Below are 21,045 nucleotides of genomic sequence, written 5' to 3'. Positions count from 1 at the left end.
CGGTGATAGACACAATCACTTAGGACAGAGCCCCCTCTATGAGGCAGCTGTATGCTCTGAAGTGGTGTCTCTTCGCAAAATTGTGTTCTTCCCATGGGGAAGATCCACAGAGAAGCACGGTCAGGTCTGTGTTGTCCTTCCTACAGGAGGGGCTGGAGAGAAGGCTGTCTTCCTCCACCCTGAAGGTGTACGTGGCTGCTAAAACAACGTATCATTTACACTGGATGGGAGACCCTCACGGCAGCACGACCTGATCACCAGGTTCCTCAAGGGCATGAAGAGATTGAATCATCCTAGGGCGAGCCTGCTTCTCTCTTGGGATCTCTCTGTAGTTCTACCTGCCTTACACAGAGCCCCTTTGAGCCCCTGGATCAGGCCGAACTTAGTACTTTGTCTCTGAAGATGGCCCTCCTGGTGGCTCTCACTTCTATCAAGAGGGTTGGGGACCTGCAGATGCTCTCTGTCACCAGCGAATGCCTGGCACACTCTCACGTGATCTTGAGACCCCAGACTGGTTATGTGCCCAAAGATCACACCACTCCATTTTGGGATCAGGTGGTGAACCTGCAAGCGCTCCCTTCAGAGGAGGAAGACCCGACCTTGTAGTTGCTGTGTCCAGTTCCTACCCTGCACATCTATCTGGACCGCACACAGAGCTTTAGATGCTCGGAGCAGCTCTTTGTCTGTTTTGGAGGACAGCAGAAGGGGAAAGCTGTCTCCAAACAGAGGATGGACCATTGGATTGTGGATGCCATTTCCTTGGCTTACCAATCACAAGACCTGCCGTGCCCCTTGAGAGTCCGGGCACACTCCACTAGAGGTGTTGCGTCCTCCTGGGCACTGGCAAGGGACACCACTCTAACAGACATATGCAGAGCAGAGGGTTGGGCTACACCCAATACTTTTGTGGGGTTCTACAACCTCCGCATAGAACCGGGTTCGACCCGATTGTTACGGGGTAACAACAGGTAGGTCGGGCAGCCAAATGGGTGTATCGCTTGCATTTGCGCCTTTCCCCTTTCAAGCTGATAACGTGCGCTATCTTGTCCACAACAGTTCCCCATAACTGGTGAACACTGGACGCCTCTTTAATTTCTTAAGCACTGTTAGTACTCATGTTAGTACTTTCAGGTGAGCCTGCGTACTTGGGCTCACGTAGTGATTCCCCCTCGGTAATCTCGTATGATGCATTTCCACTGTTCGGTTTCCCCTCTATAGAGCTTCGAGGTTTCATCTGTAACCAAGATGCTTTATACAAGTATTTTAGAGCTAAATGATCTTCAAAAGCAATATGATAAGTGTGGGTAAAAAAAATGATCAATATTTAAGTACTTTTTTCTATAAACCTCTACTTTCACTTTCACATCTGAAAGTCACATGTAGCGCCTGTTTAGTTTCACTTTCACATCTAAAAGTGAAAGTGGTGATTTAGTGTAAAAAAAAAAGGACTTAAATATTTATCTGTTTCTTACCCACACCTATCATATTGCTTCTGAAGACATGGATTCAACCACTGGAGTCAGATGGATTACTTTTATGCTGCTTTTATCTGCTTTTTGGACTTTTAGATTTCTGGCCACCATTTACTTGCATTAAAAGGACCAAAAAAGCTGAGAGTTTCTTCAAAAAATCTTTGTGTTCAGCAGAAGAAATTCATACATATCCGGGATGGCATGAGGGTGAGTAAATGATGAGAGAATTTTCGTTTTGGGGTGAAAAATACTTTTAATAGTTTTAAATTCATGTTAATTCATTTCATGTTTGAGTTTAATTATATTTTGTTTCTTTTGGATAATACACAACTTTGGTACAGTGTTTGGTCTTTACCAGATGTTCAATTGATGTTAAACAGATGTTAACAGATGTCAAAATTGGTCCCTGAAGCAAAACCAGTTCATCAGTGTGAATCTTCATTTTTTATTAATTCCTATATCAATAAAATTGTATATGTGCATGCCAAATATCTAATGCATGTAATATTTCTAATAAAATAAATAAATAGGCATAGTGACCCAGAATTCAAAATGAATTCACATAAAGGACAATGATCAAAGAAACATGGCCACAAGTGTTATGCATTTTCACCATCATTGACCTCTCATACTGTACACTGTGTTGCCCCAGAGGCCAACGGTAGGGACAACCGGAGCAGGACAGTAGACAAGGCTTGGGGGGTGGTTGCTGCGTGCCCCAGATTTCTGCTTTCTGAAGGAGGAGGTTTGTCATATTCTACAAAATGGGGTCAGCTCAAAATACATTGGCTACAAAGGAAAAGAGGCTATTTACCCAGCATGTACTAAATTATGAGAGAACATCTACAACATTAAGGATGCATGGCTTATTTGTGATTGTTTTTAAAAACTGTGTCTGTGCTTGGTGCAAGCATATTTAGTGTGGCTGTGCTGTAGGCAGTCATAATAGACTATAATGCATTGTATTTGGGATACTGTTATAAATATTGAGGATTGTTTATTAAATGACTGCAATACAAATCATATTACTGTGGCTAAGTGCAATGGTTATACTACAAAGCATTTATTATGATCAGAACAATATGTAGCCGTTGCTCTTCATAGATGCCATCTGCATCTATTGGCACTGTCTTTACACATTGTTAGACAGTACTGAACCATAAATACACACTCACACCAACTCTCTAACACAAACTGGTCCTCACTGCTGCAGTCCATAATTATTGATAGGTTTGATGTGTTCAGTGAGTGGAAAGTTTGGGAGAGTTGGAGTTGCACAGTGTGTGTGTGTGACTGCCCATATAGCCCACTCTCCCACCCCCTGGCCCATCACTCTGTAATGGAAAGATTAAAAGCAGAGCACCAACCCAAAAAACAACATCCTCTGTCTCTCTCTCTCTCTCTCTCTCTCTCTCTCTCACACACACACACACACACACACACACTCATCTCTATTTATCTAGCCCTCTCTCCTATACCTCTCTCCCACCCATATTCCCTACCAACCCTCCTCCCACTGTGATGTTAAATAGATTACAGGGGGTTCACTTATTCAAAGACCTGGACAAAAGCTGTGCATGTGTATTTTTGGGTCGGCTTAGATCAACAAAACCCACACATTGTGAGCACCTAACTGGAGGAATCCAATTACAACGTACCGCACTGCTCAGCCAAGTCCAGCCAAGCTCAGCCCGTTGGCTAGGGTCTGGACTTCTCACAGTTCCAAGAGAGAGTTCCTAATTTCAACAGGACAGCAGCTTCAGGACATCAACCGCTGAAGCATCCCTGCCTGAGCCGGCTGCAAGACTAGGATCATCTTACGCCGTCTATATCCTGGTAAATTTCTTTCTTTCTAGGAGACGGGAGCCTCACAGAGAGCTCCACACACCGGCCCCCAAGCTGTCTCTTCGGCTGCTTCCCTCGATCTTTATGGACAATGAAGATGATGATGATGGGAACTTCACCAAATGGATGAGCAGTTACTGGGGGCATGGAGTAAGGGAGGAGCAGGCCAAGGAACGGAAGAGGAGCTTCAGGAGGCCATCACGCAACAAAGTTGACAGGCGTGCCTCTTTACCCTGCATGGTAAGTTAGTGATCATACATGTTGAATGATCTTTCACAAATTCTTTCAAAAGTGACATCTAAAGGGATAGTTCACCAAAAATGAAAATTATGTCAAAATGTACTCAATTGTTGTTTCAAACCTGTATTACTTTTTTCTTAATTGAAACACAAAAGGAAATATTAGCCAGTGTGTTGGTCAGTGTCTCCATTCACTTTCAAATAATCTTTTCTTAGTACAAAGAATGTGAATGGTGACTGAGACTGTCATTCTGCCTAAAATCTCCTTAGTGTTCCACGGAAGAAAAAACGTCATATGAGTTTGAAACAACATGAGGGTGAGTAAATGTTGACTGAATTGTCATTTCTCTGTGATTTATCCCTTTAACATGCAATATGGAGTAGCATTTCAGAACAAACAAATCTATTAGCATAAACCAGATTGTAAGGTATGAATGGGGGCTACTGTTGTTTATTTATGGCATTTGAGTTGCTATTGCTATACTATTATGGTTTTATTGCCACAGTATTATCATGGGGCTACTGTTATGGTTTATGGTATTTGTGTTGTGTCTTTTAAACAAAGATGAGCAACACATTGCATATTGGCATTTGGAAGAGAACCACTGTGAAAACAGGAAGTGTAGCTTGTGCACTGATTAGAGGTGGTGACCCATCAGAAATTGGTTCTCTTCTCCCACACATCAGAACACTACAGCCCTCTTACATGTATACACACTATACACAGAGTTTACATATTAAAGGAATATTCCGGGTTACAAATTTAAGCTCAATTGACAGCATTTGTGGCATAATGATGATTGCCACAAAATATTTCCAATGCATCCCTTCTTTTCTTAAAAAAAAGAAAGAAAAGCAATTCACTTATAATGGAAGAGAATGGGGCCAATTGTTTTGAGGGTTTAAAGGCAAAAATGTTAAACTTATCGTTTTATAAATTCACGTACCTTACACTGTTATCTCATCATGGCAATTAAGTTATAATTGTAAACAGCATACCTGTACTACAGCCCAAGTAGTGAATAGCAGAAATCACCCGAAGATTAATAGTTATCCAAAACTGTTCACAGAAAATTCACGAAGAAAGTAAGGGAAGGAAGATGTACAATTTTATAAAAGAGAAGAACCCATATATGAGAGAGTCGCTGTACCGTTTACAATAACAGTGACTGGACGAAAACTGTGGAAATGTCGCCAACCATATCTGTTTGTCTTTCATCTTCTGAAACATGCCAAGAAAACACAGAATACTATGTCATGCCAGTTTTCGCAATTGTCATTATTGTTTGACACATTCAAGTTTTCCCCTAGACAGTAAACATAAACAGTGCGGGTCGTCTCGATCCATTCAGCCGCCTGCCGCCTTTCTCATCGGATACAAAATCAGCTGCCACAGAGGAACCATGTAAAACTGACTTTCATTACTTAAAAAAAGGAGGCCTGGGTAGCTCAGTGAGTAGAGATGCTGATTGCCACCCCTGGAGTTGCGAGTTCGAATCCAGGGTGTGCTGAGTGACTCCAGCCAGGTCTTCTAAGCAACCACATTGGCCCGGTTGCTATGGAGGGTAGAGACACATGGGGTAATCTCCTCGTGGTCAGTATAATGTCTGGTTCTCACTCTCGGTGGGGCACATGGTGAGTTGTGCGTGGATGCTGTGGAGAATAGCACCAGCCTCCACACACGCTATGTCTCCACAGTAATGCAGAGATTCAAGGCAACTGAGATTTGTCCTCTGCCACCTGGATTGAATGAGTCACTATGCCACCACGAGGACTTAGAGTGCATTGGGAATTGGGCATTCCAGTTATTTCTCCCATCTGGGTTTGTTTTGTACATAAAATTATGGTTTAGAGGTCATTTCCATCAATAAACCACTGACACAGAATCGCTGTTGTGTGTGTGTGTGTGTGTGTGTGTGTGTGTGTGTGTGTGTGTGTGTGTGTGTGTGTGTGTGTGTTAAACATTAAACATTTTAAATGTATGAAGAGACAGAAGCAATTCAGACAGCCAAAATAGATAGAAGAACTTTGGCAAATTCTCCAAGAAGCTTGGAACATCCTATCTGCCAACAACCAAAAAAGAACTGTGTACCAATGTGTACCAATATATACATTATGAAGTTGAAATAATTCAGACTGATGGCTTGGAGTGAATGGGATATTTGCTTCCGGAACCAGACTATTGCACTCCATTACTGGCTGCAGTCAATTGTTCATTGTTGCAAAATAAAGCCCCTTCCACTTTGAAGTCCTCGTCATCCTGTCTGGGTTTATTTTCTGATAATGGCTGACTGACTAACATTCAGTGTGTAATGACGATTTAAATTTGCTAATTATGATTATGAAGTAGATGATTAGTAGCTTAACTATTCTTTCTATCCCATTCCTCTTCTTGGTTTTTCTCCTCTTCTTTCTCTCTTTTGCTAAACTTAAAAGTCTCAGCTAGAGGCCATGCAGTTGAATCAGTTCCACACCAACACTATGCCTCCTGCCCCCATCCACCCAAAGACCCATGAGGAGAAGGATGTGCGCTCCCACCCTCGTGCCCGCCGTGTATCTTCAGACGAAATCAGCCGAGCCAAAGTGGGAGGATCTGAATGTCACATCACCACTATTCCAGAGCTCTCAGAGTCCTTAGAGAAGAGACTGCGTTTCCACAACCAGAAGGTGATACCAATGGTGGGTCATCATATCAAATGATATTGAAGCAATATCACACAAGCAAGAGTGCTGTTATGGCCGTATGTGCCACGTTCTGCAGGTAATCACAACAGTACAGGAACAAGATAGTATGACTGCAAGTGTGATATTACTTTTATACTTATATAGATTTATGTCAATTTCCAGCCATTTGTGAAACTACTTTATGCCATGGATCTGGATCTGCCATTGCTAAAACCCCAAATGTGTCACTTTAGAACTGATGCTTGGGCTATGTCTTACTCATTTCTAACAAGCTATTTGAGTAACAAGGACATGTGTATGCGCATGTGTGTGTGTGTGTGTGTGTGTGTGTGTGTGTGTGTGTAGAGAGAGAGAGAGAGAGAGAGAGAGAGAGAGAGCGAGAGAGAGATTTCCACCTGTATTTAGCACTAACAACTTGATATTGGATCACCAGAAATGCATATTAATAGAGGGTGGAAACAGGGCCTGAGAACATGCAAAATGACTGACAGGCAGAAAGTACATCTTTTGACTGGCTGATCGAAGAATGTGATCGTGGAAACATTTTTGTTTGCACAGTCTATTGCTGCAGGTCCAGCCTAGCATTTTGGGGGCAAAATGGGGCCCTCCTACTTAAAGGTACACGTAGCCTAACACACTCAACATCAAAATGGCATTTTAGTGCTCTCTGTCCACACTGCCATTTTCAAGCATTTTCCAAAAGTTGCTCATCCACACTGAAATATATGAAAATTCAATTTCAATCAAACTTCCCTTGCAATGCAATGTGCAGGTTGTATAAAGTAACATTTATCTTTAACATAGCATTCAAAGTGAACAGCAGGCACAACAATGCCGCTACAACATGGGCCGCCATCTTGATTGTTTTGAATTGAATGGATCACATGACTGCATCACATTACAACAAATATGACACTACAATGCAAAGACATAATTTTCAAATTTATCCACTTGGGAGAACATTTTTGAAAAACTCAGTTTTCGCTGTCAAAAATATCGTTTTAGTGTGGAGGAAAGGCCAAAACGTAGAGAAAAAGATGTGGTTAGACACTTTACACCTTTTGTGTTCTATTTTATTTAAAATAAATGAATCTCCGATAGCTGACCAGTGCTATTTACAATTTTTTAACTGCAAATAATACTTTTTTCGTCTATACTAATCCAATGCTAGGGGGCCCTCTGGTGGTCGCAGGGCTATATGCAGCCGCTTATAGACCACCATTGTAATCTGAAGTCCCACAAAATTCACCCATATTTTATGTATATGTGTATATGCATATTGTTTAGACTTGTGAGGGTTAAACCTTAATACTGTAGTAATTGTCTCCCATTCATTATTGGCAGTTCAGATAGCCTTGATTTGACTGGACAGCTGAAAAAAAAAAACTTTTACTCTAGTGATGGCATAATAATGATCTTCACCATACAATACCACATTCTGTTAAAGCTTGAGGCATTTAAACATATTTTAATTCAACATCAATCAAAGTTAAGGAAAAAATGATCTTATTTTATTTTATTTTAGGCCTTTGTGACAGGAGAGTGCAGAAGTGACAGGAAATAATATCATGAAGAGTAGGGAATGACACAAGCCTGATTCCAACTCGGGTCACCAGCAAACAATCGCGACTGTACTAGGGTTATTAAAATTTGTTTTTAATATTAGTTTTTAAAATAACAGTTTTTAAGAAAATACTTAAAATACTTCAACCAGCCTACCTCGAACTGAGAATATTCCTGTTGAGCAAAGAAAAAAAAGAAGAAGAAGAAAATTTCCAGCACTAGCAAAGATTTAACCCTAAATTCATGAGACCCAAGCATATTGACAATTCAGGTTAAAAATCATTGTTGGTGCATAACATCTGGGTGGCACGGTGGCTCAGTGGTTGGCACTGTCATCTCACAGCAATAAGGTCCTGGGTTTGAGTCCTGGCTCAATTAGGCTATTCTGTGCAGAGTTTTCATGTTCTGTATAGTGTGGGTTTCCTCCAGGTGCTCCAGTTTCCCCCACAAGCATATGCGGAAATCGCGGGGGGGTCAGGACCCCCCCATCTGAGGGTTGATTCCCCCCTAAAATATCATTAAAATATGTTTATTGTAAACAATATAATGATATATTCTTAAAATAATTGTTTAAGAAATAAAAATAATACAAATGCAAACGGGGCAACAACAAAAAACCCCTTGGTGTCCCCTTCAAAAATTGCTCTTGAGAATTGTTATGTTTATTGTCCCCCCCAACATTTTGATGAAATTTTCGCCCCTGCCCACAAGTACAAAAACATGCAGGTTAAGTGAATTGGGGACTCTAAAATTGCTCTATAGGTGTGAATGAGAGTCAGTGTTGGGTGTAATGCATTACTAAGTAATTAGTTACTGTTTTTAATTGACTTTTTAGTTTTAAGTATGGGATTACTCTTTTTTTTTCTTTAATTTTTTTGAAAAATTAAATTTTTCAGTAATTTAATTACAGTTACTCCTGATGTAATTGTGTTAAATACTCTATAGACTATAGAACAATTCTATATAAAACAATAGTGAATTTAAAATGTAAATTCATAAATGTTAAAATGTAGGTTTTCTAATTAAATGCAGACCCTTTAAATTATTTGGCCAATTAATTAATAATTTATTTAATTTTATATGATTTATCTGAAAGAATTAAAAGAACAATTTCATGTATATCCTTTTATTTTTCATCTGGTTGAGGTTGATAAGGGATTTAGAAAGTAATGAATAATATGTAATGCAATTACTTTTCAGACAGAGTAATTAGTACAGTAATCTAATTACACTGTAGAAGATGTAATTATAAGTTTTTGATTAATTAATTTTTTAGAGTAACTTACCCAAAACTGGTGAAAGTCCCATCAGTAAAACCTGTGCCAAGTCAAATAATGCGGATCACAGATGGTCCACGCGAAGCAGCCGAAAGAAGAATTTTGGTGCATAACATCTGAGACCTGCACAATCATTTTGAGTCACTTTTAACAAGAAACACATTACACAAGTAAAAAGGACATTTCCAGCTTTCTAATGGTATAGGCTAATTATTATGTTTCTGTTTCAGACCTTTAAAGACATAATTTGAAAGAAGATTTCTTCACACATACATGAAACAACTTGCTACAAATTATAAGGTTACATAATAAGTCATTACGTAATAAGCTTGTCAAACCACAACATTGTTTAAATTGATGTAGTAGCATTTATTAAAACCCTGAGTGTGTGTGATTACTCCGTCCACTGCTACTTTTAACTGTGATCGGCAGTAATGCTGAAGCTGTTCGTTTAACTGTATTCCTCAGCTGTAGTGTAGCAGTAATACCAGCAAGAGTGAGTACCCATTTACATCTTGCATTAACGTGCATTTCATATCTGTATAGTATCTGGATATTCTTTAGCTGGATTGCATTTACACCTTGCAATCAAATTTGTCTCAGCTGGAAAACGCTACTTACTTATTACATCATAGGCTGTGCTAACTGAATTCTCTGTGCTTTAGTGAATTTGAAAAACATTGGTAGATAATTCAAATGCTTTCCCTCACCTTGACAGTCAGTTTCCTTCATTTAATTTTTTTTTTGGCAGCTTTTTAATAGCCAAATATGCTTTGCATCTGAAACGCGAAAGTAAAGCCTGGTTTCATGTGAAGGTCACACGAGCCACACAGTGATTAGAAAACAGGAGAGAGATGCGAGCGAGTGGGTATTTGAGGTGAGAAATTAGACATTATAAAGTATTAATGAGATATTATATATTGTTTGGGTGTCAAGATTGCAAGATGGTGGTTGTGTTCTTCACATTATAATGGCAGAACAAACAGAAAAAGGCAAGAAAACACTACAGCACTTTAACAACGGATGACTGTAGCTTAACCTCATCACGTAAATAATTATGTAGTTGGATCTGGATAACGAAAACATATTTGCATTTACACCTTTCTTAAATGTGGTCAGAATCAGTCCCTGACCACCACTGAATGTGGCATCCATGATCCCACTGATGTGCACAGAACGGGGGCAGCATGGGCACAACCTCCTGCCCCTTTTGTTCACAAAACTAAAGGTGCCCTTTTGGTCATCCAGGAAAAGGGGAGACATTTTAAGAATTAAATTAAAATAGTTAAATAAAACAAAATGAAAATCTCGTCATCATCTCACAATAACAGCAATAATGTGTTATTAATGTGATTTCTTTGTAAATCGTGGGCGTATTAAAGAAAAGTGGAGGTGACTTTAAGAGCGCTCGCTTCAGCGGATTGGAGTGGATACCAATCGCAAGTGATCGTCCCTATGCCCTATTCTCACTGCGCACTGCAAAGCCCTTGAAGTGGGTAACAAGGCATTACTGTATGAATGTATCCTTTGCTAACAGTCTTGTGGAAGGGCCCTCTGAGAAAATATTTATTTTCTCACTTTCGTTTTGAATGAACGTTTTATTGGCGTCCCCTACAGCAGGAGTGCCCTTCAAGGAACCAAAAAATGCAGTTTTGATTTAGCCCTGGAACATTGAAATGCCATTACCTCAGACAAGTAACAAGTCAGATAAAAAGTCCACTCCATGTATTGTGTTGTAAGTTCATCAAATAATAATGCACGATTGCTACCGTATTTCCAACAACGCGCGTCTGTAGTGCAGACAGATTTATTAATTATAATGGGAGAGGTCGCATCTCTTTCAGTGATATAAATTAAATTAGTCTTTTATAGAATAGTGACATAAACTGAAGGTGCTGTCAAGTTCAGCCAAAGCCAGTTTGGTTTTGTTGAAACTAATATGCCATTCGACTAATCATTTTCAGAAAAATACCATTAGGCTACCTCAGTAATGCTGCTCCCTATACCCATATTACGCAGTCTGCATAGGGCACCAACTCCCTAGGGGGGCACCATCATACCCTAGGAGAGCACCAGAAACTCCACCGGCTGCCCTTTCTCACATGTTATACATTATTCAAGGTCCCTGTAGCATTCGTGGAACACAGTCGATCACCTCGTGCTCGCGCTTACATACATATATATATATATGATGATTGATTGATTTTTCGGTTGATTAACATTTCTTCATCCTGTGTTGATGTAATGAATGAGCTTGCATCCCGTCAACAGCATCAAAATACAGGTCGAGACAATAAAGTCACGTCGTGACATAGACCGAGCAAGAATATAATCCGCAGTAGCTCAGTACTCAGCCTCTTTCGCTTTCTCGCTCAATGATAGGTTGTTTCTAGACGCTGTTCTGTGCAGCTTACCTGAGTAGAGAGGACTCGCCCTCTCAAGCTGTGACAGCACGCTGGTCAATATTCATCTGGACAGAACTTCATCTTTCGTGAGTGTATATTATTTAAATTTCGGATTAGTTCTGTTAGTTCTGCACTTCGCTGTACTATCCGATGGCTGGTATCTGACCACGCTAAGGTAATGCTTGCCCCGTAACCTACATTATTTATCGATTAATCTGCCATTACCTGATTATTTCCAGTGATAACTTATTATGGGCCATACGGTGCTATCCGAAAGTTGGTTATTTTGTTCTCGTGTTTCTCTGGCTTGCTTGTCGTTCACAACGTACTATTTTCAGATCTATCCGAAGATATAATTGATATTCCAAGTTTTATAGATTATATCTTGGCTGTCTGATTCCCTATGGTCCTAACCAAGGGTGTGCTGTAATCAGCTGACAAATGGCTCACAGCTCCATTGTCACAGACTTCTCACCAGGTTGGAAGCTGTGTCTGAACATGCCCATCGTGTTCAGGCATCCAGCGTTTAAGAGAAGCTTTTTACGGATCCGTCTTTGCACTGTAGTACTGTATGCTGCCTATGTCAGACAGACAGTTTTGCCTCGCCGAGTTAGATCCTCGCTCACCTATTAGCCTCTTACAGGCATGAATCAGCCCTACGGTGCGCTAAGAAGCGCTGTGTGTTGGCAGCAGATGGTGCTCCGCAGGCGAAGAAGAAATCTGTTCCGCAAACCGACAATTCTGAACATTTGCTGTAGAAGACTGTTGATAATCTGTCATCAGAAATGGCAGAAATTAAATGTCTTCTTCAAGCACTCCAAGTTGTCTGCGTCCTCTGGGAACACGGCAGTGGAAGAGGGTGACTTCCAGCCTCCACATAATATTGATTTGGTTGTTCTTTCCATGAGTGCCTCAAATTCACATTTTCATGATGAGGAGTTGGTTGATACTGTTATAAATTCTCCTTCTCAGGATGTTTTTTCCAGGCTGTCTGTTACAGGTGGCTTGAGCAGGGGTTTCGGCTTATTCACCCGGGATGGGCCCATCCTCTGCGGATGACACTTTGACAGTTCTTCAGATGGCAGTGACCCATTTGGGACTGGACAAGTCGCCTGTCCGACTCATTCAGACTAATGTGTTTTTCAAGCAAACTTCATATGCATACAAATGCATTTGCCATGCCACCGTGTAAAGACTTTGTTTCAGTTTTCAAGTGCTCTGACAGGTTACAATGTGCCTAAAAGGAGATCAAAGATGGCCTGTTCCCTAGCTTCATTGGCTGAGGCCGACTCCATAGGTGTGTGGTGGGCTCCGGAAATCAAACAATGGGTGGAAGCTTTAGTAGTTTCACCGGATGAGGCTTTAAGAGGCAATGTGCAGTCTCCACGCACACAGTGTGGACGTACTGACACTTTATATAAGAAGGCTTATGAATCAGTGGTCTATTTAACTCGAGCAGAGAATACTGCCCAGCTGCTTCTTGCCTGAACACCACATTAGGGTCATCAAATGTAGACACATCGGTACCTCAGTTCCTACAAATGGCTTTGTTGGCCATGGTTCATGTGACTTGCGAACTGGGTACACTTTCAGCAACCCCGCTAATAGCCTGGTGCCAGTTGTGGCTTGTTCAGGCAAAGCTGCCTGAAGACTGTAAAAATACTCTGAGGGACCTGCCAATCATACCTGGGCCTCTGTTTGGCCTGTCTCAGAGGTATTGGAGAATAGGGTGGAAGCTTCCCGCCAGGAAGCTTCCCGCCAGCTGACTCAGGTCCAACGGGCACCTAATTTTAGGAGCTCCAATGCACCATCACTATCCAATACCAGAGCAGCTATTTCGTCACCACAATGCTTCCCAACCTCAGGCCCCACAGCGTCCTCAGGGCGCTGAAGATGCCCAGGGCCATAGCCCTTTTCAACGTCAGAACCCCCCCCCCCTTCCCCCCTGTCTGCCCCCGAGCTAAAGGCAGAAGCCACAAGCCCTGAAGTTCTTGGGCTTGCAGTCGGTCGTTTCTCCCTACAACATTTAAACATCAGTGTCCGACCCATGGGTTCTGGCAACTTTGAGCAGGGGATATTCTCTGCAGTTTCAAATACAAGCCCCCCCCCGTTCCTTGTTAGAGAAAGGAGCAATAGAGAAGGTTCTTCCCCTCAATCAGATGGTAGGTTTTTACTCTACATACTTCCTCGTTCCAAAGAAAAATGGCAGGTTTTCATCCTGTTTTTGATTTCCGACATCTAAACGTGTTCCTAAATTCTCTTCCTTTCCACATGTTGCACACTGCCGACGTGTCTGTAATGAAAGGAGACTGGTTTGTAAGTGTAGATTTAAAATATGATTACTTTCATGTTCCTATTGCACCACACCACAGGAAGTTCCTGAGAATCAGCTTTCAGGATCAAGTTTACCAGTTCAAAGTCCTACAGTTCGGTCAGTCCCTGGCTCCCAAGCTCTGTCTCCTCTTTGGTCCAGACGCATGAGGATTCTGCCCTATTTGGACGATTGGTTGATTTTTTCCCCAACAAAACTGCATGCTCTATGCAACAGCAAAATATTGTTAGAGCACATTCAAAAGTTAGAACTCACGGTGAACGAGACAAAGAATTATTTAGTTCCAGCACAGTCCATAACCTTTATCGGAATGACACTGGACTCTCTCACGATATCTGCCACATTGTCGCTCGCCACATTGTTCTCCCATTCTTGCGTCCATGCGCTGAAACCTTGGAAAAGGTTAGCATTTTTGATAGCTGGGGTGCCCATGGGAGTTGTTCCTTCTTGCAGGGAAGTGGTCACAACCGATGCTTTGCTGACGGGATGGGGGGGGCAACATGGAACCAGAGGGGTATTGGCGGTCATTGGTTGCAAATAGAAGCCTTGGAGCATATCAACATTCTAGAATTTAAGGCAGTGTTTCTAGCACTGCAACATTTCTTACCAGCCCTGCAACATTTCTTACCAGCCCTTGTAGACCGCAATGTGCTTGTCCGGACAACACATCGACGATTTTTCATCTGAATCATCAGGGTGGCCAGGGTCTCTCAAGCCAGGTCTCTCAAGTCCTTACAACTGACTTGACGGATCCTTTTATGGTCTCAGTACCGACTGGCGTCATTAAGAGCGGTTCTTCTGCCAGGAACGAACAGTCAGGTGGCAGACACTCTATCCAGGGATCTACTACAGCCTGTAGAATGGAGGCTTCACCTGGATGTTGTACAGTTGATCTGGCAGTGCTTCGGCGAGGCAGAGGTAGATTTGTTTGCATCGGAAATAATGACTCATTGCCGTTGGTGGTTTGCGAGGACCGAAAATTCAAGTCCATTGGGACAGGATGCTCTGGCCCATGAGTGGCCAAAATGCCTGTTGTATGCATTCCATCCTTTTCCACTGTTATGGGAGATGCTACACAGAACATTCATACTTCTAGTGGCGCATTGATGGCTGGCCAGACCATGGTTCCCTCTCCTTCTGAGTCTGTTAGAGGGCGAGCTATGGCAGCTTCCCACCAGGAGAGATCTCCTCTCTCAAATGGATGGGCGCATTTTGCATCCGGATCCGTTTCGCATTAAGCTTTGGGTTTGGCCACTGGGGTAACCCACCTCTAACTGATTGTGATCCAGATTTTGATAGTCTTTACTGTGGATAATGCCAGATCTGCTTCAACGCGACAGCTTTACACTGCTTATTGGAGAATATTCTCTTCATGGTGTGGAGCTCAGGGAATTGATCCGTTTCACTGTACTGTGCCAAAGGTCTTGAGTTTTTTGCAACACTTGTTGTACAACAATAAATTAGCTTATACTTTAAAGGTGTATGTCATTGCCATATCTGCACATCATGCCCCAATTGATGGTTCTTCTGTGGGGTCTCATAATCTTGTTTGCAATTTTTTGAAGGGGGCAAGGTGCTTAAAGCTGGTTTGTGGGACTTTCTTAGTACATTGCCATTCGAAACAATGGGTGAGGCAGATATTAAGTGGGTGTCTTTAAAGACAGCATTCCTGTTAGCTGTTGCTTCCGCTAAATGAGTAAGTGAGATCCATGCACTCTCTGTGAATGAGTTGTCTTTGCACTGATTGCAAGAGGATTGAGGGGTCCTTTTTCATCCTAATCCAACCTTTCTTCCAAAAGTACTGATTCCACAATAGTGAATGAGTATACTAATCTGAATGCTTTTCATCTGCCCTCATCTCCATCCAATGTGGATATGAGAGAACATCTCCTGTGCCCCATACATGCTTTAAAGTCTTATGTTAATTACACCACGTCATTCAGACAGACAGATCAGTTATTTGTCTGTGATGGTGGTGTGCGTAAGGGTGTGCCTTTGTCGTGCTGGATTGTGGAAGTGATAAAATTGGCATATGATAAGGCTCAAATACCCTTACCAGAAGGTGATACTTGCATTCTACTAGGGTGATCTCTTCATCTTGGGCTGCATATCCTTGGCAGATATCTGTGCTGCTGCTACCTGTAATTCTCCATGTACATTTGCATGGTTCTACAAGGTTAATGTGACTGTGTTGGTATGTGTCATCCATTAGTGCTTAACATTGCTTCTAGCGGTCAGTAGGAATGAAACAGAACAGGTTCTGTGAATTCTGGAGTCCTTTGTCATTCGGAATGTGCGAGAAAGCATTCCGAGAGTACCGAGCTACTGCGGATTATTTTCTTGCTCGGTCTACGTCACGACGTGACTTTGTTATTATATTTTCTAAACCTATCTAGCTGGAGATGTGATTATCCATTTGTGCTTAACACTGCCTGTGCTTAACACTGGTCATCCGGAATTCACAGAACCACAGTTACATCTCTGTGTAAACACACAAAAACGCATATTTGTGAAAATGATGACATCATGCGCAGGCGTTTTACGTGTTCAGTCTATAGGCATGAACTTTGAGAACTTCGTTCTTACCACCAGGGTGAACAGACCAACATGAGATCACCAGCTGGAGTCATTAAAAAGGTGGCGTGCTTTATAGTCCAGGGTCGCTTGTTGTAATAAAGCAACCTCATCGTCCATCCAGACAAAATTGCTTGATGCTTTCACTATCTTCATTGTTTGTATTCACTGCTCTGTGGAAGAATGCTTATGTGAATCACAGGCGTGTAGTGTTTCTTTGCAAAGTGACATCACCAACTACTGTCCTGGCATGCATAATATAGTATTTTTAGTTGTTTTCGCGGATCCCTGTGAACGGGGATGTTGCAACGGTCGTCTGTATGCAAAGCTTTTCAAAAACGCAAATTTTTGTCATGCAGTTTTTAGTACATCGTTGTCGTGTACACGTATCCTAAGTTTAAAATAATGAAAACACCCTTGCGATTCAGGCGTTACCTTTTTAAAGATCAATGTCAACATTATAATATGATATTATAAAAATTAATCGACTAAATTGTGATTCAGGCGATACCTTTTTAAATGGTCAATGTCATAATAATATTAGAATATATCATTTTTAATGTGGATTGAAGACAGCAGCCATGCTTCGGATCATTTGTGAGTCACTCTTATGGAGTTAGAAGTCTTCAGGAGGACTTCAAACTGTTGTTTGTTTAGGAGCTACCTTTAGTGTTAAAATGGTTCTTGAATTACTCTTAGATTAGAATCTTACGAGTCCTAAAATTAGAAATGACATGCCTCTAATTTTTAAGAGTTGCTCCTAAATTTCCGCATTAGTTGCTACTTTTAGTCTTATGATTTGTTTGTGAATACGGGCCTAGATCACTGAAAATTCATGCTAATGCAAAATGTAAATGGGGCCTGAGAGACAAGCCGATGATGTCAATTAAACAGTCACAGTGACTGACAGTGCAGTCTCTCTAAACGTGAACTCAACTTGCTCATTACACACACACACACACACACACACACCTTGTGAATTTCATTTTTTTTCTTTTTAAAGTACAGTAATTTCAAATCAGATGCAACAAGCTCCAAAAAAGTTGAGACAGGGGCAGTTTAAGACTATTTGACAAGTTGAAATAACAATCGTTATAATCATAGTATATAAGGAGCCTCCAACAACCGCCTAGTCCTTCAAGAGCAAGTATAATTCGAGACTTGTCAATTTGCCAAAAGATGCTTCAAGAAATAATCCAGCACTTTCAGAATAATGTTACCCAAAGACAAATTAGAAGGATTTTGGGCATTTCACCCACTACAGAGCACAATATAGCTAATAGATTCAAGGAATATGGTCAGATCTCATTGCATGAAGGGCAAGATGAAAACCACTTCTGAATCGCGTGATATCTGATCCCTCAGACATGACTGTCTTAAAAAACATAATTCATCTGTAATGGATATCATGAACATGGGCTTGGGATTACTTTAGTAAACCTTTGTTAGTCAACATGGCGAAGTTAAGATTATACAATGCAAAGCAGAAGCCCTACATCAACACTGTCCAGAAACACTGCCAGCATCTCTGAGCTTGGTCTCATCTTAGATGGAAATTAGAACAGTGAAACCAAGTTTTTTGGTCTAATGAGTCCACATTTCAAATAGTTTTTGAAAATGACAACCATCATGTTCTCCGGACTTAAGAGGAAAAGAACCATCCAAGCTGTTATCAGCATCAGGTTCAAAAGCCAGTGTCTGAATGAGCCAGGGGTGTGTTAGTGCCCATGGCATGGGTAACTCACACATCTGTGAGAGCACCATTAATGCAAACAGATAAGTCAAAATTTTGGAGCAGCATATACTGCCATCCAGCACCATCTTTTCCTGGGACGTCCCGGCATTTTCAGCAGGACAACTTCAAACCACATACAGGCCAAATAAGCAGAGAGTCCGGGTGCTAGATTAGCCTGCCTGGAGTCCTGACCAACTCCTATTGAGAATATGTGGTGCATTATGAAGCACACAATACAGCAATAAAGACCCTGTAAAATTGTGCAGCTGAAGACCTACATAATGGATGAATGAGGGAAAATTCCACTTTTTAAACTTAACAAACTTGTGTCTTCAGTGCCTAAATGTTTAATAAGTGTTATCAGAAGATATGGTGATGTTTCACAGTGGTAAACACTCGACTGTCCCAACATTTTTGGAGTGTGTTGCAATCATCTGTTTTGAAATTACTGGACATTAAAAAAAACAATGACATTCACAAGGTAAAACATCATATAATGTTTAGTTGTAGTGCTTTTAATATAGCAAAGGGTGAATATAATTTACAAATCCCAAATCACTAATTGTTTTATTTTCATACTGTCCCAACTTTTTCAGAAATGGAATTGTAACTGTTGTATAGCACATATTATTCTATCTTATTACATTTCCAAATAATTAGAAATTTGAGATAATTTTGGCTTGTTTATTTGTAGGGTGATGCAGATTGTATATGTCATATGTGCCATGAAGATTTACAGAAAGGAAGGAGTGGCATCCAAGAACTTCACTGCGCCCATCCTTTCCATAAACAGGTAAACAAATCATGCATCAGTTCTCTCCTCTGTTGCCTAAAAACAGCAACAATTGCATTATAAATCAAAGCCATCAGATGTAAAAAATAAATAAATACAATAGTATTTTGTTTTGCACGTCATCTGTAGTTTTATGATCATTATCTTGCATGTGTCAGTGGTCTTTGGCCAGTTTTATTTCCCTTCCTTAGCTGATGCAGGTGGGGTTGCAAGAGTAGACAAGCTCTCTGTACTCTACAAACAATTGGTTTATGGCAATTAATGCATGGCACCAAATTAACAAGGATGTTTTAAAAATTGGTACTTTTCCCTTCCCGCAATGCATGTAGTTTCACTGGTTACTTGCTGCTCTTGTGCTAGCTATGACACTAAACCTGCTGTATCTGATTATAGATTGGGAAGGCAAAATGGCCAGAGCACAGTGCACGTCCACGTAGTGGGAGTTCTGCAGCTGCATGTGATCGAGGGAAGGAGGTTCCATTCTGCCCTGGACAGGAGGAATATAGTTTGCCCCGTCGCCAACTCTCTTTACGCAGACAGCGTTGATTGTTTTGAGTGTAGTGGCTATGCCTGGATACATACCAACAGTACATCAACTAAACAGTAATCACTCTGTGTATTATAAAAAATCTCTTCCTCACTATAATGTCAGTTTGAATATGTGTAGCCCCATACTACTTATGCTTAAACAAATTACCTGCTAATCTTTTTGTTTGCAGGCTAGACTGCACCATGTTTGCCATGCCATTTTCTTTTATAATTATTTTAGACACAAAGGATCCAAAGATGTATCATTTATTTCCCTACGTATAAATTATTAAAGCAATACAAAGATCTAGTTCAATCTCTGTTTTAACCACTTGGTGAATGCCAAGTCATGTTTGGATTATTACATTTGATTTTATAAATGCTACAACAACAACAACAACAAAAAAGTCATGTTTAGTTCTCGTTTGCAGTTTTCTTATGGTAAGAATGATATGAACCATAATATGGTTATTATATCCTGTGTATTAGTAAACTGTCAATCATTATATTTTTTTGTTTTTGTTTTCAGAGTTAACATGGACGGATCATGTACATTTCTCATTTATTATTGTTTGTGATGTAAATTATTTTTGTTGTTTATTGTATACCGCTATTTTGGACCACAACTAAAAAGGTGTAAGCTTGTTGCGTGCAAAACTGGATATCTATGAATGCTGTTTTAATTGTAAATATGTCCTAGATTTACAGGTCATATGACAGGGACATATGTCACTCACAGTTGTGAATATACAATAGCTTGTTAAATGCACTTGATGGAAATTAGCTGGTGGCTAACTAAGCCATTGTATTGGGAATCAATTGTGGTCCAAATTTCTGCCCCACAGAGGAACATAGGGCAGCATGCATGACTCTGTTTTTCATCCATGTAGCTGTCATGCAAGTGTCATCATGCCTCACCCATGGCTGCATAATATTTCATGGTGACATAACATTTCATGAAATTAGCTTTATGTATACATTGTTAGACTCTTTTATAATCTTTTCTCCTATTGTATTTGAAAAAGGAATATTTAATGGGACATGCATTTTCCGTTAGTATTTATGACACACACGCTACCAGTCAAAAGTTTGGACACACCTATTCATGCTTTATTATTACTATGTTCCACATTATAAGAATAATCCACTCACTGTGCACTTTATTAGGAACACCTGTAAACCTACTTATTCATGTGATTATCTAATCAGCCAATTGTGTGGCAGTAGTACAATGCATAAAATCAAGCAGATATGGGTCAGAAGCTTCAGTTAATGTTCACATCAACCATCAGAATGGGGAAAAATGTGATATCTGTGATTTCCACCATGCCAAGATTGTTGGTGCCAGATGGGCTGATTTGAGTATTTCTGTAACTGCTGATCTCCTGGGATTTTCATTCAAAAGTGTCCCTAGAGTTTACTCAGAATGGTGCCAAAAACAAAAAAAACTGCCAGTGAGCAGCAGTTCTGCGGACGGAAATGCCTTGTTGATGGGAGAGGTTAACAGAGAATGGCCAGACTGGTTCGAGCTGACAGAAAGGCTACGGTAACTCAGGTAACCACTCTGTACAATTGTAGTAAGCAGAATAGCATCTCA

The 21,045-nt window shown here is 40.7% G+C and overlaps 1 protein-coding gene across 2 annotated transcripts; it reads left to right on the top strand.

Moving 5' to 3' along the window:
* The first annotated feature begins 2,890 nt into the window (after positions 1-2,890).
* On the top strand, positions 2,891-19,650 carry lnp1 (leukemia NUP98 fusion partner 1). 2 transcript variants are annotated; one of them, XM_052130846.1, is made up of 4 exons: positions 2,891-3,557; positions 5,993-6,223; positions 18,822-18,920; positions 19,314-19,650. In XM_052130846.1, exons 1-4 carry the CDS (start codon positions 3,402-3,404, stop codon positions 19,464-19,466), a joined length of 639 nt encoding a protein of 212 aa, XP_051986806.1. In that variant the 5' UTR covers positions 2,891-3,401; the 3' UTR covers positions 19,467-19,650. The 2 variants fall into 2 exon arrangements, with proteins under 2 accessions (XP_051986806.1, XP_051986805.1); XM_052130845.1 differs by having other exon boundaries at positions 5,993-6,235.
* The last annotated feature ends 1,395 nt before the right edge of the window (positions 19,651-21,045 follow it).

The sequence above is a fragment of the Xyrauchen texanus genome, chromosome 7 (assembly GCF_025860055.1).
Source record: "Xyrauchen texanus isolate HMW12.3.18 chromosome 7, RBS_HiC_50CHRs, whole genome shotgun sequence".
Lineage (NCBI taxonomy): Eukaryota > Metazoa > Chordata > Actinopteri > Cypriniformes > Catostomidae > Xyrauchen > Xyrauchen texanus.
The sequence above is the reverse complement of the archived record's forward strand: the minus strand, read 5'-3'. Positions and strand labels throughout refer to the sequence as shown.

Coding starts and splice junctions, on each gene's coding strand:
- lnp1 (XM_052130845.1), top strand. CDS start 3,402: ATGGACAATGAAGATGATGATGATGGGAACTTCACCAAATGGATGAGC. Junction 3,558..5,992: donor GTGCCTCTTTACCCTGCATG/GTAAGTTAGTGA, acceptor TAAACTTAAAAG/TCTCAGCTAGAGGCCATGCA. Junction 6,236..18,821: donor ACCAGAAGGTGATACCAATG/GTGGGTCATCAT, acceptor GTTTATTTGTAG/GGTGATGCAGATTGTATATG.